Source organism: Ochotona princeps, chromosome 13 (genome assembly GCF_030435755.1).
Source record: "Ochotona princeps isolate mOchPri1 chromosome 13, mOchPri1.hap1, whole genome shotgun sequence".
Lineage (NCBI taxonomy): Eukaryota > Metazoa > Chordata > Mammalia > Lagomorpha > Ochotonidae > Ochotona > Ochotona princeps.
The window spans coordinates 24722000-24742173 of record NC_080844.1 but is presented as its reverse complement, the minus strand read 5'-3'; the positions used below and the strand labels follow the sequence as shown (position 1 = coordinate 24742173).

General features: G+C 38.0%; 1 protein-coding gene across 5 annotated transcripts in view; it reads left to right on the top strand.

Moving 5' to 3' along the window:
• The window catches only part of ANK3 (ankyrin 3), a 617522-nt gene that overhangs the window by 584635 nt on the left and 12713 nt on the right, over positions 1 to 20174 (top strand). For 2 of the 5 annotated variants that reach the window (XM_058671967.1, XM_058671971.1), the window contains 7 exons: positions 40 to 114; positions 3968 to 4099; positions 4972 to 5115; positions 8460 to 8550; positions 11029 to 11407; positions 12968 to 13018; positions 15455 to 15538. In XM_058671967.1, the coding sequence (XP_058527950.1) occupies positions 40 to 114; positions 3968 to 4099; positions 4972 to 5115; positions 8460 to 8550; positions 11029 to 11407; positions 12968 to 13018; positions 15455 to 15538 (956 nt within the window). Of the gene's footprint in view, positions 1 to 39; positions 115 to 3967; positions 4100 to 4971; positions 5116 to 7868; positions 8551 to 11028; positions 11408 to 12967; positions 13019 to 15454; positions 15539 to 20174 lie in introns of all 5 variants that reach the window. The other 3 variants (XM_058671969.1, XM_058671968.1, XM_058671970.1) reach the window with 2 other exon arrangements.

Sequence of the window (20174 nt, the reverse complement as noted above, 5' to 3'; positions counted from 1 at the left end):
TCTTGATGATTATTTTAATTAAGAAATTGTAAATCGTAGGTCCACAGAGTCCCTGTGAACGGACAGATATCAGGATGGCAATAGTAGCCGATCACCTGGGACTTAGTTGGACAGGTAAGTGTGCCCATGCCCAAATGAAACAAGCGTTACTTCTTGATCGTGTTGTTTATACACAAACAGTTAACTGTAAATGTTTTTATAAACCAGCAATCAAGACAAGGCATTTGCATCCCCCACAGTCCCATCTACGTGGACGTTCATCGGCTGTGTTTTTCCAGAGCTTTATGTGAACCTGCACACTAAGGACTAGTATGCAGCAGTCTTACTTTCAGTCTTACTTCACATGTAGCAGCTTTCTTCATAATGCCGCTTCTGGTTGGAGAGAATGAACGTTTACCCGACAGCAAGTTACTTTGTCCCATAAAGCACAACTCAGTCCTGTAACTTACATCCTCAGAGCATTACTCTTCACAACTGTTGAAAACCAATTTTAATCATTTGGGAGTCATATTCACACTTGCTATGATATATAAGGAGTCTTCAAAGTATTCATGGAAGGGGCTGACATCGTGGCATGGCACGCTAAGCCGCCACTGGGACACCCGTAACTGCTATCAGAGTGCCTGGGATCAAATCCCACCTCTGCTGCAGATTCAACTTCTTGCTACTGGGAGGCAGCACACAGCTCCACAAGCAGTCACATCTGGCCACCCACATGGGAGGCCTGGATAGAACTCCTGGTTCCTGGCCTAGCCCTAACCCTGCCCTGGCTGTTGCAACAATTCAGAGAGTGACCTAGCAGATAGAAGAGATCTCTCGCTCTCTATCTCCCTGTTGCTCTGCCTCCCAAATGAAAAAAAATACACTTAAAGTTCATAGAATAAACATTATGAAAAACTGCATGTCTTCTACATTTTTTGCATCAGAATGAACTTTCCTGCTGATTCAGTTTTTCCAGAAACCTTCTGAAGTACCTTTGTACACGAGCAGTGTGTTGCATTATCCATCTGGTGCTTTTAAACTTTAAATAAAATTACTTTTTGGACAAATATTTGATTGAAGGACATTTTTATTTTTAATAGAAAATTCAGATTATTTGTAATATTTATATTAACCAGAAAGCAGAGGAATGATAGTAAGTTTGAATTTTGAATTTTTTTTAATGGTGCTGGTGTTGTGGCATAGTAAGTGAAGACAGCACCTACAACACTGGCATTCTTATGTGAGTGTCAGTTCAAGTCCAGGCTGTTCCACTTCTGGTCCAGATCCTTGTGAATATGCTTGGGAATGCAGCAGAAGATAACCACCCACATGGGGAGGTCTGGATGGAGTTCAAGGCCTCTGGCTTTGATCTGGCCCAGCCCCAGCCACCATGGTCATTTGGGGAGTAAATCAGAGTATGGAAAATGTTTCTCTCCCTCTCACATTGTAACTCTTTCAAATAAACTTCTTAGAGATAATTTTAAAACAGAATGCAAATTAATACTTGCATGTTCAATCCAAAAAAGCAGTTCAGTGAATGAAGAAAACCATATATGTTCAGGGTGTAGAAAAGGAATATTTGACTTGATTCATTTCATTGAGGATAAAGATGAGAGGCTATGTCAACAATTCAGCTTTGTAACTAAACACTACCTCACATGAAGCAGAAAGTGTGAAGTTTTATAGATCGTGTTATTTTTCCTTTCTTTTTCTTGTTATTTGAAAGGCAGGGAGACAAGCGGATCTTCTGTCCACTATTTCATTCTCCAAAAGCCAACATCAGGCATGACTGGGCCAGGCCAAAGCCAGAAACCCAGAGCTCAGTCTGGGTTTCCCTCATGGGTGGCAGGTACCACAGTACTTGGGCCACCACCTGCTGTCTCCCAGAGTACACACCAGCCAAAAGCTGGAATTGGAACTGGAGCTGACCTCTAACCTGGGCACTCTGATAGACACTCTGGGCTGTGGGCTGTCCAAGCAGTGTTGTAATCGCTGCATCAACCTCCACCACCACCACCATTTTTTAAAAATTGTGTATACTCTGTGTATAGCCAAAAGCCATAAAACTTAAAACTATGTTCATCAGTCATAACTAAAGTCATCTTGCATTCCATCAGCAATATATATTCCCTATAATTCTGTTATTGAAGTGGAAATGTAATGGAAAACCAAGTTATCTAAATGTTTTTCCACTAACTGCCCCTGTTCCCCTACGTCGTCATCCCCACCACCTCTACCACTTGTTCAAGCCTCACTTCCTCCTCTAATTCCCTTCTCTTAGGTTCACTGCCAGTGAGCAGGAACCCAGTGGAGCACTGACTAGACAGGTTGGGTAATTGTTGGCAGTCAGTTGAGAGAGAATCACATATTTGCTGACAAACATTATTAAGTTAATATTTGTATTTTAACACTGTACACTGTAATCTAAAAACAACTGAAGCAAGTGTTGATTTTGTTTGGATAGCATACATAGTATCTGTAACTTTGTCACAGTAAATTCTTAACATTGGTATGATTTTACATTACTGGACTGTAGATGCAGTTTTGTCATGCAGATTTGTTGGGCAGTAAGAGTATTGTTTCTTAACATGCAGAGAGTTGAAGATCTTTTAAAAATATATCTATCTGATTGGGAATTAGTATATGCTTACATTTAAGTAACTTTAAGTCTCTCCTTCAAAAAAACATCCAAACTGTGCTTTGCATTTTCTATAGAACCATTTTATTCTATGTATACTATGTAATAGTCTGCTTTTTTATTTGTAACAAATCATATCATTTTCTACAAAATTAAATGTCCTCTGATGTTGACTGTTGGATAAAGAGCAGAGCTAACGGATGAAGATTATGGTATTTTTCTAAGTATGGGTTCCAAGGCACTAATGAATCATGAAATAAATTTATGCTACTAAGTGGAATATAAAGGAAAATGCCTATAAATTACATAAAGTAATATTACATTTTTCTTCAGGATGCTATGGCTTTATTTATATAAATACCGTTACACAATATATTTCTAACCATAGGTCATGATCAACATAGTTTGTAAGCCACTGTCCAAAATTAACTTTTCTCTTTGAGTTCAACTTGTAGATCATCTTCAGTTACTCAGTAGTAAAAGGCCGCAGTGTCAAATCACTTTATACAGTCTTTAGGTATTGTCAGAATAGGTTTCTAGAAGTGAATCACTTGGTCAAGCATAGGGACTTTTTAAGCCTCTGAACTCATTTTTCTAAACAGCTGGAAGTACTCCTTACAGGGAGTAGAATCTTGGCCAATACCTTTTCTATTGGAGTGTTTTTACAATCACACACCTATGAGGGTAGACAACAATTTACAATGACATGTGAGTCTCCCTCTCCTGAGGTAGCCAGGAATACTCAGATCCTGTGTATCTTTCCAAGGATACTGTGCATTTAAAAGATTGAATGTAGGAGTGCTTGCACCAACACGGGCAGAAAGCTATCTCCCCTTTATTTTGCACACAAAGTGACTATATGCTACCTACGTCTCTCTGGCCTGGAGTCATCAGTTAGCCTCCCCATTGGAGTTCATGAAACTTGAAGGTGTGCAGGTGGACTATGTGAGTGAAAGGCATGTCAGGGAGGCTGCTCAGAGGAAACTCGGCCAGCTAACCAATTGAACAGATAATCCCAGTATCTATCCACATGTGCAATTTATTTAAACTATAAAACTTGGTTCAATTTAAGGGATCCATCAACATAATCTTTATAAAGACAATGCATCTTCATGCAATCATCTCTAATAAGACTGATTCCTAAGGAATTACTTCAGTGGAATACGTCACAGCCTGAGTATGATTACTGCTTTGTTGTGACATCCAGTATATGGGGATTAATGCGCAAGGTGGTCCTTGGATTTTTCTGTAAGATGTCTGGTTTTGTAGCACTTGAACATTACTTTTATGAAACGTATGTAGTGAAAGTAGAATATGCAATCTTCGTAATTCTCTTTCTTTTTGCAGAACTGGCAAGGGAACTCAATTTTTCTGTGGATGAGATCAATCAAATACGTGTGGAAAATCCAAATTCTTTAATTTCCCAGAGCTTCATGTTATTAAAAAAATGGGTTACCAGAGACGGAAAAAATGCGACAAGTATGCTAATGTTACATTACCTTTTACTTTCAAAAGTTAATGAACCCACTTTCAATCTGTTCAAATATAGAGAAGTAAAAACAGATAAATATAAAATAACAGCAAGGTTTTTAAGGTTTTACTTGTATAAGTGTTTAAACTTCTCTTAGAAAGGTTTTGGAAAGCAAGCAGTGAGGAATTTTTTTTTTTTTTTTTTACTTTTAGTCTGTCATTCTTTCTGTGACTATCAAAAATGAAAACAAAATTCTAGCTGTTAAATCATGGAATGGTCATCAAAAACACTCAACTGTTACTGCTGTGACCAGAGGTAGAAATGCAAGGTGCAGAAAGGAGGGCAAGAACTGTATTAAGGCAAACAGTTTCATGCAGCTTCATTTGTGATGGAAGAGGATGCCTTAGTAGGGCTGGGTTGGAACCGGTTGGATATGAATGGTGATATCCTTTAGCACACACCAAGCCACAACAATCTGGAACCAATTACTGTGGGTCAGCCTGACCTTGGTGGATCATTACAATGTTAACCATCAAATAGGAGGAGAACCTATTTTGACATCCTAAAAGGAAAGGAATGTGTTGAAAGTTTTATTGGATTCTCTTAAAGCTAAAAGTTGTCCAACTTTCTAAGGCCATCTGCTCTGTTAGAGTAGAACGGATGCCGTTCTGACCTGAGCTTGACAATGTGATTGTGAGACCTTACCTTCCTGCCTGTTGCAGTGAGGGGTCTGTGTGCTGGGGATAGTTGGTGCTGAGCTAGAATGAGGACAAGCCGAAATGCCAAGAAAGCTACAGAAGGCCTGTCCTAGTGGATGTTGCGCTGGCTGGAAGAAAGAAATTCAACTGGGTTTTCAACCGTTATTTTTTCTCCTTTTCAGCTGATGCCTTAACTTCGGTCTTGACAAAAATTAATCGAATAGATATAGTGACTCTGCTAGAAGGACCAATATTTGATTATGGCAATATTTCAGGCACCAGAAGTTTTGCAGATGAGAACAGTGCTTTCCATGACTCCGTTGATGGTAATTGACTTTAATGTTCATATTTATGTAATCGCTTGATAAAATTTGAAACTGCAGCCTGTTAAGGCAGTTGCTTCAAACCAGCTATATTATGTTATGATTGGCTTGATTTAATTTCTCATTTTCTCAGCATTTTCTCTACCAAGGTCTGCAAATAAGCACTCTGAGAGCAGAGCAAATTTGGTCAGTGTTTCTGTAGCTTAGAACGTTAGCAATGTGCCATGAAAACCCATTACCCAGAAGATTTGCTGTTTTTAATATTCTGTGTAACCCACCAAAAGACGATTTAAAATCTAGAAAATACTTTTATCAAATTTTTATGTTAACCTAAAAAACCTGGTAATTTCTTATTCACACCTGCAAAACTAAATTGTGATCCACTTTCAGCAAATAAGATACTGAATCAACTTTCAGCATGTATTATAGAAATTAGGATAAAATGGTAAATTATTGTCCAGGAATGGAATATTTAAATATGTACTAAAAAATTTCTAGTGTATCACACAATTGTTTTCATTATTCATTTAGTTTTAACTTTATAAACACTGTTGCTTTTCTTTGTAAAAAAAATACTGATGTAACCTATTATATTTAAAAAGGCAGCTGAACTTTAACATTGTTCAGCACAGATGTCACAAATATAATTTTTTTCACTTTGACTTAATTTCTATGATTTTGGGGTTTTTAATCAACATATTGAGAAAAACATAAGATTATTTTACCATAGCAAGAGTGTCTTGCGTTGCCTTCACAAATGGAAGTTAATCCCTACAATGAGTATGAAGTAGAAAACCCAATGGCAGCAAGGAAGCACAGAGAGGAACTAGGGAGACTTCTGTACTGTCCCAAATTTTGAAAAATATCAAATTTTTCCACTTTTACCCTGGTGAAGGTGTCCTGAGTCATTCATTTCTAAATCTGCACATGTGATGTGGGAAGAGCTCAGGTTCTTGCTTTGTGCTTACCACAGTAGATGACAACAGAAAATCGAGAGTATACCTATTCCTCCCGTAGCAAAGCTAATGGCTACTAGAAGGTCAGAAGTGTTTATAAATGCCGTAGAACCTTGTAGGGGAAATGACTTCAGGATTTTGTTTTACAGATGAAGCCATACCGCGGTAAAGGCTTTTGTACTAGATACTGATCACTGTTCTTTCAATTTTGAATTACTGACAAATGGTAGTGTGTGCAGTCTTCTAATTCTCGGGGGGAAAAAAAATGAAGAAAAGCACCTCTAATAAAGCAGTCAGTAGAACACAGCAGAAATACTTGGTTTTCAGGAACATCTATTAACATCTGAAAATTAGAATTATTAATGTGAATGTATAAGTGTTTTCTTGCTATGTCTTCATATTTTATATTCCTTGCTTAAAATTTTCTTAAGGAAATTTAGGAATGTATATACGAAGCAAATCTCATTTATGCACCTTATTAACCCCAGCTAGTTTTAGCTAACCTTTCCACAACATTCTGGTTTATGAGTGACCATAACTGAAAGAGCAGCTTGGTTGAAATTTACTTTGGACTGATGGGACAATTCGACTTTAGTTTTACAGAGCAATAAATTCAGAAAATGTGCCCCGTTGCCTTTTTCTCCTGTCTCTCCTCTTCACTGGGCTTTGAAACCTTCTTTCCTCACCATGACCAGACCATGGTTGACTTTGCTCTCTGCTGAAACAAAAGAATGCTTTGGTAGCCCACAGAGCAGTGTTGGAAGCCAGCCCTTCTGCCCCTCCCCCCCCCCTTTTGGGTGGACTAGCTCATGAACTCTGTGTTTCATAGTGTGGTCATGACCATTCAGAGTGCTCTTTGCAAGTAAATTTGCACCTCTTTGTCTATCACCTTGTTTTCTCTCGTTATTTGGTCCATGGTTCAGAGTAGACTCCATCATCCACTTCTCCAAGATAATCATCTATCTGCAAGTGTGCCTGGAAAATGTCATGGAAAAGGGAATTAAAAGGTAAGTTTATTTTGATGCAAAATAATTTTAAAATCCACGTATAGTTGTTTCATGATACTTAATTTGTAGAAACGTTTTGAAAATTTGCATGTGCGTGGATTTTACATTTTTTTGCAGCAAAACAAGCTTCTAATTTCTTTTTCCATGAACTTTTTGAGGTACCCTTGTGCACTTCCAGCTTTTCATCTGTCACATGTCACTGCAGAACTTTATAGGACACCTTTTCTACTGTTTGCTTTTCAAAGCATTTTCTTATGTTTTTAGGTTCTTTTTCCTGGTGCTATTGCTCTAAACTCTAATAATCATCTCTTTCCAAAGATTAACTTCATTTTTCTCTGTTGTAAACTGCATGTAAAACAATTAGAATTGGATTGTATTGCTCATATGTACAGCTTTTAAATTAAATCATTGTTAATCGATTTTTTGTGGCTTACTGCATTCAGTCTACCACAGTATGACTTTTGCATGCTAAAGGTAGAAAGATAATGTTACTGTAAAGTAAATGTATATTATGTAACAGCTAACTTTAAGTTGGATTAAATTAGTCTGCATATTTAAGTTGCTATATTAAAATGACCAAACTGATAAAATTGATGTTAATATTCTTTTATTGTAGTTTGCATTAGGCTTGTTACTTCATTATATTACATTTAATTGAACTAAATCAGTAAGTTTGTCAACATTCTGTATTTCATCATACATTTTCATGCCTGATAAACCGTGTCATTCCATGTGTTTTTGTTTGATGTATTCTGATTCATTCCAGTCAGTCCAACTGTACTGTCTTCCATAGGTTATCCTTCCCTTCAAGTGGAGCTGGAAACCCCCACAGGCTTGCACTACACACCACCCACCCCTTTGCAGCAAGATGATTACTTTAGTGATATATCTAGCATAGAGTCGCCCCTTAGGACCCCCAGTAGACTGAGCGATGGGCTAGTGCCTTCCCAAGGGAACGTAGAGCATTCAGCAGATGGACCTCCAGTCGTAACTGCAGAAGACACTTCCTTAGAAGACAGCAGACTGGAAGACTCAGTGCCTTTAACAGAAATGCCCGAAGCAGTGGATGTAGATGAGACCCAGTTGGAGGATGTGTGTCTGAGTGAGTATCCTCAATGCCTTGGAAGCTTGCCTGGGGTCCCCACAGAGGCTAACCCAGCAGAGCCATTGACACAGACTAGCCAAGCAGCAGTAAGCTCTGCTGAGCAGCAGGAGGAAGGAAAATCTGGCCCTGTTGAGGAGATGACGGAAGAAAAACTCAAATCTCTATTTGAGGACATTGAACTTGAAGAAGGCGTAGAGTCTGAGGAAATGACAGAAGAAAAAGTACAGGCTATTCTTAAACGGGTTCAGCAAGCGGAACTGGAAATGTCTTCAATTACAGGTTGGCAGAACGAGACATCAAGCGGAAATCTAGAGTCTCCTGCTCAAGCTCGAAGAATCACTGGTGGGTTACTGGATCGACTGGATGACAGGTATGGCTCCGTGTCTGGGACAGGAAAGTCCAGTCAAGTGCAAGTTTATCTGTTAGCAGGATATTTTGAAAACATGCTTTATAGCCATTATTATTTTTTTTGCAAATTACTGTTTTAATTTGTGCATAATGCCTGCTTAAAGGTTGATTCACTATGCCAATCTGGAAGGACAAAATCACATTCAAATTATTCTCAAAACTACCAAGAGCCTGAAGCAAAAAAAAAAAAAAAAATTTACATGCCCAAGAGTTTTACAGTGCCTTTCCTTGTACTCTTTTCTTTGAACATGAATTACCTAGGTGATAAGAATAATGTACATAAAAGTCCAAATCTTTCAAAATAGAAATTTATATTGCTTTCTATTAAAAATTATATACATACACAATGTGAAAATGCAGGGTGCAAAAATCAATTCAACCTTATCTAGCATAGCCCTTAAAATGTTGATTTCCTTTATTGAGTATTTTTAAAACGTCAACGTAGGAAATGAAGAGAAGCATAAAGACACGTCTTACTAAGAACACTGTTAACCTTTTATGTTCTTCTGCTTTTTTTTACATGTTTTTCATCATTTAAACATCATTCTTTTCCAAAGAGATCTTTATGTTTGCTTATTTGAACAACCAAGTGACAAATGGCTGTTACAGTGTGGTTGGGCCACACTGAAGCCAGGAGCTTCATCCAGGCCTCCCATATAGATGGGAGCACTCGGCACTTTCCAGAGCATGTTTAGTGGGGAGCTGGATTGGAAGCAGAGCAGCCAAGACCAAACCAGAACTCGGAGGAGATGCTGCATCGTAAGCGGAGTCTTAACCCTCTGCTCCCCAATGCCAGCCCCTGAAACATGTAATTCTTGACTCCAAATACTAGATTAGGATAGACATTCATTTTTAATCAAAATAATCTCCTGCTCATAGATCAGGTCCTGCTCTTGGAAAGGTAAGATCCGGGGTTCCTAAGAATTTCCAAGTTGTCAGAACATCACTTTATCCTCTTTCCATGAATTTCCTCAAAAGGCAAAAAGTTAAGCATGAATCCTGCCTCCTGATTTGAACAAGTATTAATCTATCAGCATTACTTTGATTGATGCACACATTAGGTTAAAATGTATTTTCCTTCTGTGACAACTGATGATAAAACTTAAATGTAAGGAAACATTTCATAACCCAACTTTGATATTTTCATGACATTGATAAGTTCTTGCTCAGGAAAATGTCTCACAAGGAGAGTTAATACAACTTCCCAAAAAGGTTTATAAGTTTTTTAAAAAACTTATAATACTCCTTTTGAAAAATCTGTGAAAAAGTCCACCAAATGGACAAACAGTGCCAGTTTTGATTCTATATTCTGGTATAGTCATATGAGTTACATTTTAATATTTGGAAATAACTTGCGTATTAAACTTGCTGAAACTCCTTGTTTAATATAGGCTATGTCTGTGTATTACATACACAGAATTCTTATGAGTTACCTTGTTCTTCTACAGTCAACTCTGTTCTTAGCATTAGCCTATGTAGAGTAGGAGAATTCAGGCAGAGGTGAAGACTGGAAAAACAGAATTGGTGAAAGGGTATTGTACAGAGTCTTCAGAGACCCTGTTTTTGTCCTTATCTATCCAGAATGGAGTATTTTGTTAGTTTAAAAATAAATAAATATTTTACTTAGAAGATAATCTGAAAGTGACTTGAAAGACTAGATACATGTATATCATAGATTATGCACACATGAAACACTTTATAATTATGCTTCTGCATTTGCTAAGCAAACACTAAAACATCATTTTGTTACTAAAAAAAAAAAAAAAAGCCAAAGATTTATTTACTTATTTTTATTGGAAAGTTAGATTTACCAGAGAAGGGGAAACTTCCATCTGCTGATTCATTCCCCAAACGGCTGCAATGGCCAGAGCTGAGCCATTCTGAATGCAGGAGTTTCTTCTGGGCCTCCTACGCAGCTGCAGGGTCCCAAGGCTTTGGGCCATCCTCGACTGTTTTCCCAGGCCACAGGCAGGGAGCTTGATGGGAAGTGAAGCAGATGGGATATGAAGCGGCACCCATATGGGATCCCAGGGCATGTAAAATGAGGAATTAGCCACCAGGCTACCGTACCAGGCCCTGCTTGGCTTTTCTTACCAGTGATTTTAAAAGATTTTGAAATATCCTTCACTTCTAGGTTGATAGAGTGAGAAACTCGAAATATGTCCATAAACCTCTCAGGATCACTTCTCAGGGCATAAAATCCACATACCTGTAGAGCCGAAATCTAAAAAGAAAAAAGTCATCATAGCTGGCCAGGTTGAGCAGGTTAATCTATGCATACATGCTCACAACCGTGCCTGTAATAGCTTCTCACTATAAATCCAGTGATCAAATTTAATGCCTTTCTACTTTTTGAGTCATTACAAAGCATGTTTGTAAAGCACACAGGACTTTCTGAAGCCCTTTGGCAGCCCTGTTTGCACGTTTTTGTCTTTTGCAGCCCTGACCAATGTAGAGATTCCATTACCTCATATCTCAAAGGAGAATCGGGACAGTTTGAAGCCAATGGAAGCCATGCAGAAGTCACTCCAGAAGCAAAGAGAAAAACTTACCTTCCAGAATCCCAAAATGACATAGGAAAGCAGAATGCTAAGGAAATTCTCAAACCAAAAATACACGGAGCAGCTCGTGTTGAGGAACCAGCATCCCCACTAACAGCATATCAGAAATCTCTGGAAGAAACCAGCAAGCTTGGCATTGAAGAGCCTAAACCCTGTGTGCCTGTCACTATGAAAAAGATGAATAGGACTTGTCCTGCACCTGGCAAGCCCAGGCTGAATCTTCAGGAAGAAGAGGGCTCCAGTGGGCCTGAGCAAAAGGTATGTCATATGGGCACCCAGCATGCCCTCCCTGAACCCTATGAGCTCCAGGTCTCTTTCTGTGCCAACCTGAGGAGCATGTCAAGTGGTGGTGCTAACAGTGAGGGTAAAGAATGTGCAGAGCAAACGTGTGGGGTGAGACAAAGAACTCGGAGTTTCCAAGCCACCTTCAGGAGAGAACCGCAGTAATGTTAAGCAGTGAGTTTAAGATCCAATGTTGATTTTGTCTAGAGTTTAAATTTCCATGCATCCCAATCCAGTCGTCTTTCTTACAGGTGGAAGACAGGAATTTTGACCTTTACTGTTTCTTTAACTTAATCTATAGCATTTGGTCAGTCTAAGTGATCTGTTGCGCAAGGTGTGATTTTCAATTGATGAAATACAGTTCCCTTGTCTAAAATGCGCAAGATTAGAAGTGTTTTTAACTACTGTCAATTTAAATTTGTATCATGTTTCTATCCAGGTTGATAACTGGCTTGGCATCTGTTTCTAATAATTTTTAAACCTTACTATTAAATTCCTTATTTTTTGTACTTACATGTTTTTATGGTAATATCACTAGATTTTTGCCATTTTAGATGTTAAAAGTTTCACATGGAAAGTATGACTCAAATGAATGTAAGGAAACAAATAAGCTCTACTCATATTTTGCACATTTGTTCTGTTTTGCATGATAAACAGAATCATGTGTTGGGAATAATGGTAGTTGGAGTTCTGACACCATTGGGGTTTGGGGAAGAAAAAAAGACATCTTTCCTGAAATAATGAGTTCATGTCTACTTTGAGGTCTTAAAAAATTTATAGTGAATTCCCAATCACTCAGGAGCTAATTATAAATTTATTAACTAATCATGTCCTTTCCTTTTCCCTTCTGCAGACTCTATTTTCCTTCTTTTCAATTGGGAAAGTGAGGAGGAGTAAAAATTTTAATGCATCTGTTTTTGTTTATTGTCATTTTGATAGAAAATTTGAGTAAATTAATAATATTTCACTTAAGCAAATGATTACCATTACCAATAATTAAACATCTATAATTGAGTCTTTCTCAGGCCTCTCTGGCTCTTGACAAGTGTGGTTTTGAATACTGAATTCTGTTTTGACATGACCCATTTAAGAATGAGTCCACAAAATATAAGGGCAATATCTTACCTGAAAAAAAAAAAAAAGACTGATTGTACTAAAGTTTTTTAATAACCAATACAGAAGCTTGAGAGTAAATCACTATACAAAATAAATAGTAGGAGTGTGTATATGAATATATATATTGATCATTGGGATAAACAGGGTTGAAAGCAAAGAGCAGCAGTAATGGAAAATGCTTACCACCCAGTAATGGTTTTGGAAATTTCCTATTAATGAATTTTTACATACCAGTCCTACTTTAATGCATAAGTACTTCCTGGCCATAAAAATGCATAATGAAGGTAAAGCTTCTGAGAAGCCTGAGGTGCTCAGGATGTGTCCTTTTTGGCAATGTCACGGTACAGTAGCAACCAACTAGTTCACAGGATTGATGTTTGATCTCAGAAAACAGCCCATTTTTGTCCCCTAAAAAATCAGGTCAAAAGTCCCGGGGCGGCTCTTACGCGGATGACGGCCTGCTGCTACAAGGTAAAATTCTGTTGTTTCCACCTTCCCCTGGGGAGTAAGCTGGGGCAAGAAGTACCAAGATTCCTGTTTAACCTCTAGGTTCCACTTTGAAGAAAATTATATTAAAAAAGGAAACAGCAATCCTGACCCTGTGACTCTACCACTTGAGTTCTCTCTACACTTTGCCTGAAGTTTAACAGACTCCAAGGAGAAGCTGGAAACTATCCAAAAGAGACCAAATGGCCACCTTTGGTGCAAGGGGCCGATCTAGGATGATCCTTAATATGATCATAATAGCACTGATAGCTAGATTTGCTATTAATATTTGTAAGAACCACTGTTGTGTTTTTGAATTTATGTACGTAGAACCCTGTCCCCTGTTTAAGATGCCATGTGTGGATAATTCAGGTGTTTCTTGTATTCTATCCAACCCATTAATCCTGGAGTGGAAATGAGGAATTCTTTTGTTTTATGCATGCAAATTTCTCCTACCTCTTCCTGCTGTCCAAGCCATTCCAGGATCTCCTTGCACATTCTAAGTATTTTGGAGTTGCTGTGTTTTCCTGGGGGGAAAAATATAAGCACAATGGTGAGCTCAGTTTTCAGGTTTTCTTCTTGCAAGGATATTGGCTGCTATGTTCTTGTTTAGTTTCTTTTCCTTAAAGATTCGTTTATGAGTTTGATAAGCTGTGTTAGATCTTCCAGTTGCTGTTCAGACCCCAAGGAGCCCCAACAGCCAGGGCTGGACTAGATCAGGCCAAAACCTAAAACTAGAAACTTGATCTGTGTCTCCCATGAGGATGCAGGAATCCGAGTATTGGGCCATTTTCTGGTGCTTTCCCAGGCATATTTACAGGGAACTGGAACAGAAGTAGAGCAGCCAGAACTTAAACTGATGCTGAAATGAATGTCAGAATTAGGTGGCAACTTAACCCACCACATCACAATACTAATTCTATTTCCTTTTTAAGCCACGTTTTACCCTGATCGAATTCTTCCCCAAGCTGAGGTTTAAGTGGCTATAAAACTTTACAATATTTTTTTTCTCCAGTGAATATAATGGCCTAGTTTAGTGGCAATTCAACTAGCATTTCATGATTCATTTCATCTAATACTTAAACCTCCTAATGCAGGTTTCCACTATTTTACCAATGAGATGGTTCATTTTTCCAGTTCCTATCTCTAGGACCATTAGATTTGGGCTAACTAGTAAACTTGGAAATTATTTTCAGAATTCCAACATTAAAATTTAGAAACAAAGCCTCCAATAAATAGTCTTCTTCATGACATCAAAGCAGAAGTTAAAGACAGTTTATGAATTATTTGCCACTTGGTAATTTCTTTCCCATTCCTACGTTTATTTTCTAAATATACATATGTAGTCTTATCTATGAAATATTCTATTTTATAATTTAATTTCATATCAATTCTTTAAAATGAACCATAATCTTCATTTTTTTTCATTTCTTAGAGTAAACTCATTGGTACAAACATGCTGACAAAGTTGTCAAGTTTTACCAAAATTTCATGAAAATTAGAAATCTATTTCTTTTTTTTTTTATTATTTTGCATTATGTGACAGTTTCATAGGCTCTGGGAATCCCCCCACCCTTCTCCCTCCCCTCCCCCTGGTGGATTCCTCCACCTTGATGCAGTATTAGATTTCAAATTCAATCAAGATTCTTTCCTTGCAAACATATACCAAGCATAGAGTCCAGCTACTTATTGTCCAGATGGGTTGAACAGTTTCTTGGGGAGACCATTTCTGGTCCGAAGTTAGAGCTGGTAGAATATCATCCCAGTCAATTAAGAGTCCCAATATAATATCAACAGCAGTTTGCAATATTATGGAATTGACATGGTTTTGAGTAACCAGTATGTTAAAAAAAAAAAAACAAAACAAGTCCTAACCACAACCTCTGATTAGCTCATTGACATTTCAATTTTAGTTTATATACAGGACCGGCTGCTATATACCTCAAAATGGCTATAAGGTACCATTCAGCTGTCTTGTCTCTAAGTAATCTATTTCTTTCTAAAAGTATATATAACCCAAATTACAGAATTATACATTCAAGTAAAATACATATTTTTGAAAATATTTTTAAGTGAGATACACACTTTTTTCAAACTGATATTTTACTTAATTCCAAAAGTCTTTATAATTGTTTAATAATTTTGTTTACGTATCTTGATCTTTAAGCTCCATTGCTGTGTAAGTATGTGTATGTACACACATTCACACATACAGAGTAATTTCATTTCAAATCCTGCTCATATATTTCCCCAATTTTTTTTTTTTTTTTTTTTTTTTTTTTTTTTGCTTACAAGTGCATCTCATGGTTTCCCTTAGTAGGGAAAAAAGCAACGAGTAAATGTAATTCTTTCTTGATTTCCCTTCTCAGAATGTCTAATTGTATTCTGATGATAAAATTATACTAAAAATGCATTTATCAGGACTGGAAAGACAGTGAGAGTGAGTCGAGCTCAGAGGAAGAAAGAGTGATTACCCGAGTTACTCGCCGGCGATTGATTCTCAAGGTACGCCGTGGCTGGACCACGGTGGGGCACTGCTGTGCGCTCAGCAAGTCCTTTCTTGTACCTTGGAAAATTCAGCATGCCTGGTAGCTAAGTGCCTGCGTTCATGTCTCCCTGCATACATGAAAGCTTGCGAAAACAACCAGCTGCAAGGGAAACCTGTGCTGCATGGTACTGAGGATTTTTGTGTGGCCGCTGTAATTTTACCTGAGAATTCTTGGCACTTCTGTCTTGCTTTCCTTGGAGAAATGTTGTCAGTGTGAATGAAGTTTCTGTCTTGTGAAGGGGGTAGTTCATATCAAAAGAGATGTTCAATGGGACCCTCAGTCATTTTAATCAAGTATGAGGTGAGATTTTTTAAAAAGGAAAAAAATTACCAAGTTTCCTTCTGAATCTCAAGTTCTTGCTACCTTCATTGTAAACAAAAACTAGCTCCTCTTCTTCCCTAGTCATCGATGGTCGCAAGGATGTGACACAACAGAAGCCAAGCAAGAACTTCTGAACTATGTTTTTCACTTTACTAACATAATAATCATAAAACTCTATCTTTAAGTAAGAGATGTGACTCTGAAAGGGGGAAAAATCCATCCAATTACAATATGATTCGAAATGCCATGAGCATTTTTTTTGTGCCACCAAGGCCTTGTAAAGCTGACCTTACAGCTGGACAGTCCAGTAGAATGCTGTCCGATGTCTGCACTTACCTACACCCCTCTGTCTTGGAAAAATCTTGAAGTTCTGAGAAATAGGGAGACATTCTAACTGCACAGACTTGAATGTGAGCCAACTTGAGCTTTTTTGGCTGGTAACTATACAGGAAAAATGGAAATCTCAAAACCGTCTGCCAATCTTAACCAGTCCCCCAGTGTCAGCTGAACCAATGGAGCAGAGTAGTGGGCTAAGAGACCCCCGATTTCTCAATCCTGCTGCCTTGTACTTTGAGATTAGATGAGAGAAGAGTTCTCCTACCACTCTGAAAACATTCAAGAAAGCAAGTCTTTGTCTAAATTTCATGAAATTCTCAACGATCAACCAGGGGTCCAAACCATGTTCTCAAAATAACATTTGTTATTTCTCTGAAAATTCCATGTAGGGAAGCCAAATTATTTACCATTATCTAGCTATTTATAAAATCCTTTCCATCAGTCACCACTCATATGTTCTCTTTCTGTGAAGGAATTAAAAACTGTACATTTTTTTTTCTCATGTTTTGTTACTCTAGTTGGTGTCTTACAGAAAAGAGATTTCAAGGTGAAACTATCGAAAAAGCCCACCCGACATTTAGCAATTTGATTTTGCTTAACATGTGACATACTCATGTCACTTCCCACCCCACATCATTACTTTCTAACAGCTGCCATTATACTTGCGGACACTGACTTCCATCTGTGTTCTTCCAGAACAAATAAGGAGAAATACCTTTTGCTAGACTTAATCAGGCCTTGGGCCATTCAGCCCAAGGCTGCCCTGTGATTGCTGGAAACTATGTGATGGGGCTGGAATGCTGGGAATGTGACCTACTCCTGGGATATTGCCAACCTTATGCTGAACCAACATGGTTGGAGTGTTTGCCCTAGTAATCCCCCTAGCCCGTCCTGTCTGAGCCCTCATTGAAAACTATTTTAGGGTCGTTCTATCGCAGAGCTGCTCTGGGCCAGGAAACACCTCCCAGGAGCAGCAGTAGGTGTTCCCAGGATTCCAGTACCACAGCCTGGGCAAATCTGTCTGGCAGAGCACAAATAGAATTTTGTAAATTTTTCTCTACTTTCATATGTAAGAGTCATGTATTTTCTATGAAGTTTATTTTACATTTAAGAAATCCAGTAATTGTTGTGAACTTTGGTAAGATTCAAATAACTGCACTTTTATATTAATATAGCATATAAATGAGGGCTTTTTTCCTTTTTTGTAACATTTTTGCTAGTTCTCACATGTTTCTCTCCAAATCAAGCAATTCCAAAGTATAGTTTTATCTAATGATCTTCAGACTGTTTTGCATGCAACTATTAATATATTTTGTCCATGAATACACACATCCTTGGCTAGTAGGTTTTTAGAATATAAACATGAATTACACTCTACATATTGTTTGGTAACTTACTTTTTGCAAAACACCTCATCATTTTGTGGACTGTGAAAGTACTGACTTGCCCATTAAAGCAAATTGATTTCATTTGGATACTAGAAAGAGTCTTTTACTCAAAAAAAACAAAGGAAAGAAAAAGAAATATTCCAAAATCCCATGTTTCTGCCAGGCATCTGAATGAAAGTAGTCTTCATAAATGAGGGCAAAGATGAAAATGCAACACCATATGTGCTGTAATTTTCAATGGAAATAGGAAGAAAGAATGGGGTGAGGTTGCCAGAAAATACTGTTGAGAAGACCTCTGTGTTCGACATTAACAAAATTCCCTCCAAATCCAAACTGTTTGAGGAACTTAAGCAACTAAATGGAGATTATACTGCCTTATTAAAAAGAGGCCTCAGATTTCCCCAAAGTAAAGCAAGCTCTCTTGAGAAGTGAGTGAATATTTGTGAAACCTATTTTGATTACTCCCCATCTTTCCTATTGGTCTACCTAGTCCAGAACTAATGTGTTCCCGCACTGTCGTGAGTTTCTGCACATTCAGACCATCTATTTTGGCCTTAAGAAAGTAATAGTTGATTTTACTTACTGATCATTAAAGACAAAGATATACCTTAACTTTAATATTATACATAATGGTAGGAATTTTCACTATGAAAGAATGAAAATGACTATCCATAATATCTCTGAGCAACTTTAGCGACTTGCTATTTGTAAAGACGACTTTGCTGCTTCTAAGGCTATTCATGTACTCAGTATCCCTGCATGTGTTCGTCATGTTTGTACTTACCTCACATTCCAGTGACTGTCCCAACAACTGAAAAATCACCCTCTTTCCCACAAAACCGTCCATCAGAACATATCCAGTAAGACACCATTTTGGTACATTTCCCTGGGATCTTTACCCATAGAAACCTAGGATATTTAACAAAAACGGGGGAAGGAGGACGTTAGCTAAAACAAAAGCTTTCTTGAATGTTTTCAGTCTTTTTAACAAATTTGTGGCTTTTGGCCAGATAAATAGAACTACAGGAAGGATGAATTATACTCAAAAAACCTTGTAGAATTCTATGCATTTAGATGAGACTCCCACCATTTTTTCAATTGCTTCCTCTCTTAACTGGCTAGTTGAAATTAGTCATGAGCAAAATAACAGTGGAGCCAAGCATAAGCGGCAAGAAGCAATCATGTTGTATTTCCGTCTCACCTACCTATACACATAAGGTAAAATGAATCTTAGGCCCCAGTTTCTGTCGGGATGTTAGCCACCCACAATCTAAAATGCAAAGTTACTTTTGTAATCAGAAAAAAAAAAGTGTTACCAAGACAAGATAGTTCTTTGGTCTTTATTCTGGAACCACATTGCTGCTGGTGGTGACAATTTGACTATCACAAAATTTTCTTACCATAGGTCAGCGCTCTGAAAATTAGAAAACTATTTTTTTCAGTCCACCCTACTGATAAAATGGAATCCTGGCTTTCTATGAATGTAATTGTCTTTATGATCTGCTCTTTTTTTTTACCCCAGAAAAAAAATCCTATGTGAACATTGCATTGTGGCTGTATACATTTCTCCTTGTCAACAGAACTTTGACTGCCAACTCAACTGGTCTCTGGCCTTGGAGTATCCTGCCAGTGTTTGTCCTTGTTTTCCAAAGCCACGAGTGACATACATTAGAAGTCAGACAGTGGTGGAGCAGGCCAAGTATTTCAGATGCAGTCCAGTTTTGCTAAGTGGTCAGTTTTAGTAGACCATCAGAGTTAGCCAATATAGGGAAATCAGCTCAGTCCTGCAAGTTGCCTATGACCAGGAAAACAGGAGCTCTCCAGCGAGCAAAGAAAAGTATTCATGTCTCAGACCCACAGAAAGATTTTTGGCAGTTCCCCTTGCAAAATCTGATTAATTAGTAACTGAAAAATAAGATATTGATATCCTTGATGTGTATCTCTCTTCCCATAGCCTTGTCCAGAGAGATAGTCATGATAAGGCCCCTTCGTGCAAGGGAGCAGCTCTTCAGCAGTCTATACTTCAACACCGTTACTGTCATTCATTTTAAGACCTTTGGAACATTTAGTCTAAAAATTTCCTCTGTACTCAACTTCTCTCCTGGCTTTTGAGGGGGAAAAAATGTACACTTCAGCCTTAGTAAATGAATACTTAAACAAGAGTGATATTCAGTGTGCTCCAACTCGGGGACAGTCTTAATACAAGTGAGGTAAAACCCAATCCACAACAATCTCCTTTGGAGATAAGGTACCACTAATGAAGACGTTCTTCTCAGAGATACAATGGAGCCAGAACCCCAAATCCATGGCTGTGCTTTTTTTTTTTTTCCAGCCAGTGAGAGCTTTTGGCTCTATGTGTGTCATTATGTGTACTATTATTACCTATCTCCCAGTACTACTTTCTTGGAATTTGTTGCTAACCATCCTTCTCACAGACCCCTGAGGTTTACTGCTCTGGTTGCATTGAGTGCTACATAACCACCCGCAGAGTCAGCCTTCCTCCCTGGCACCAGAGTAGCAAGTAGAATGCAGAACTTGCCTTTCTAA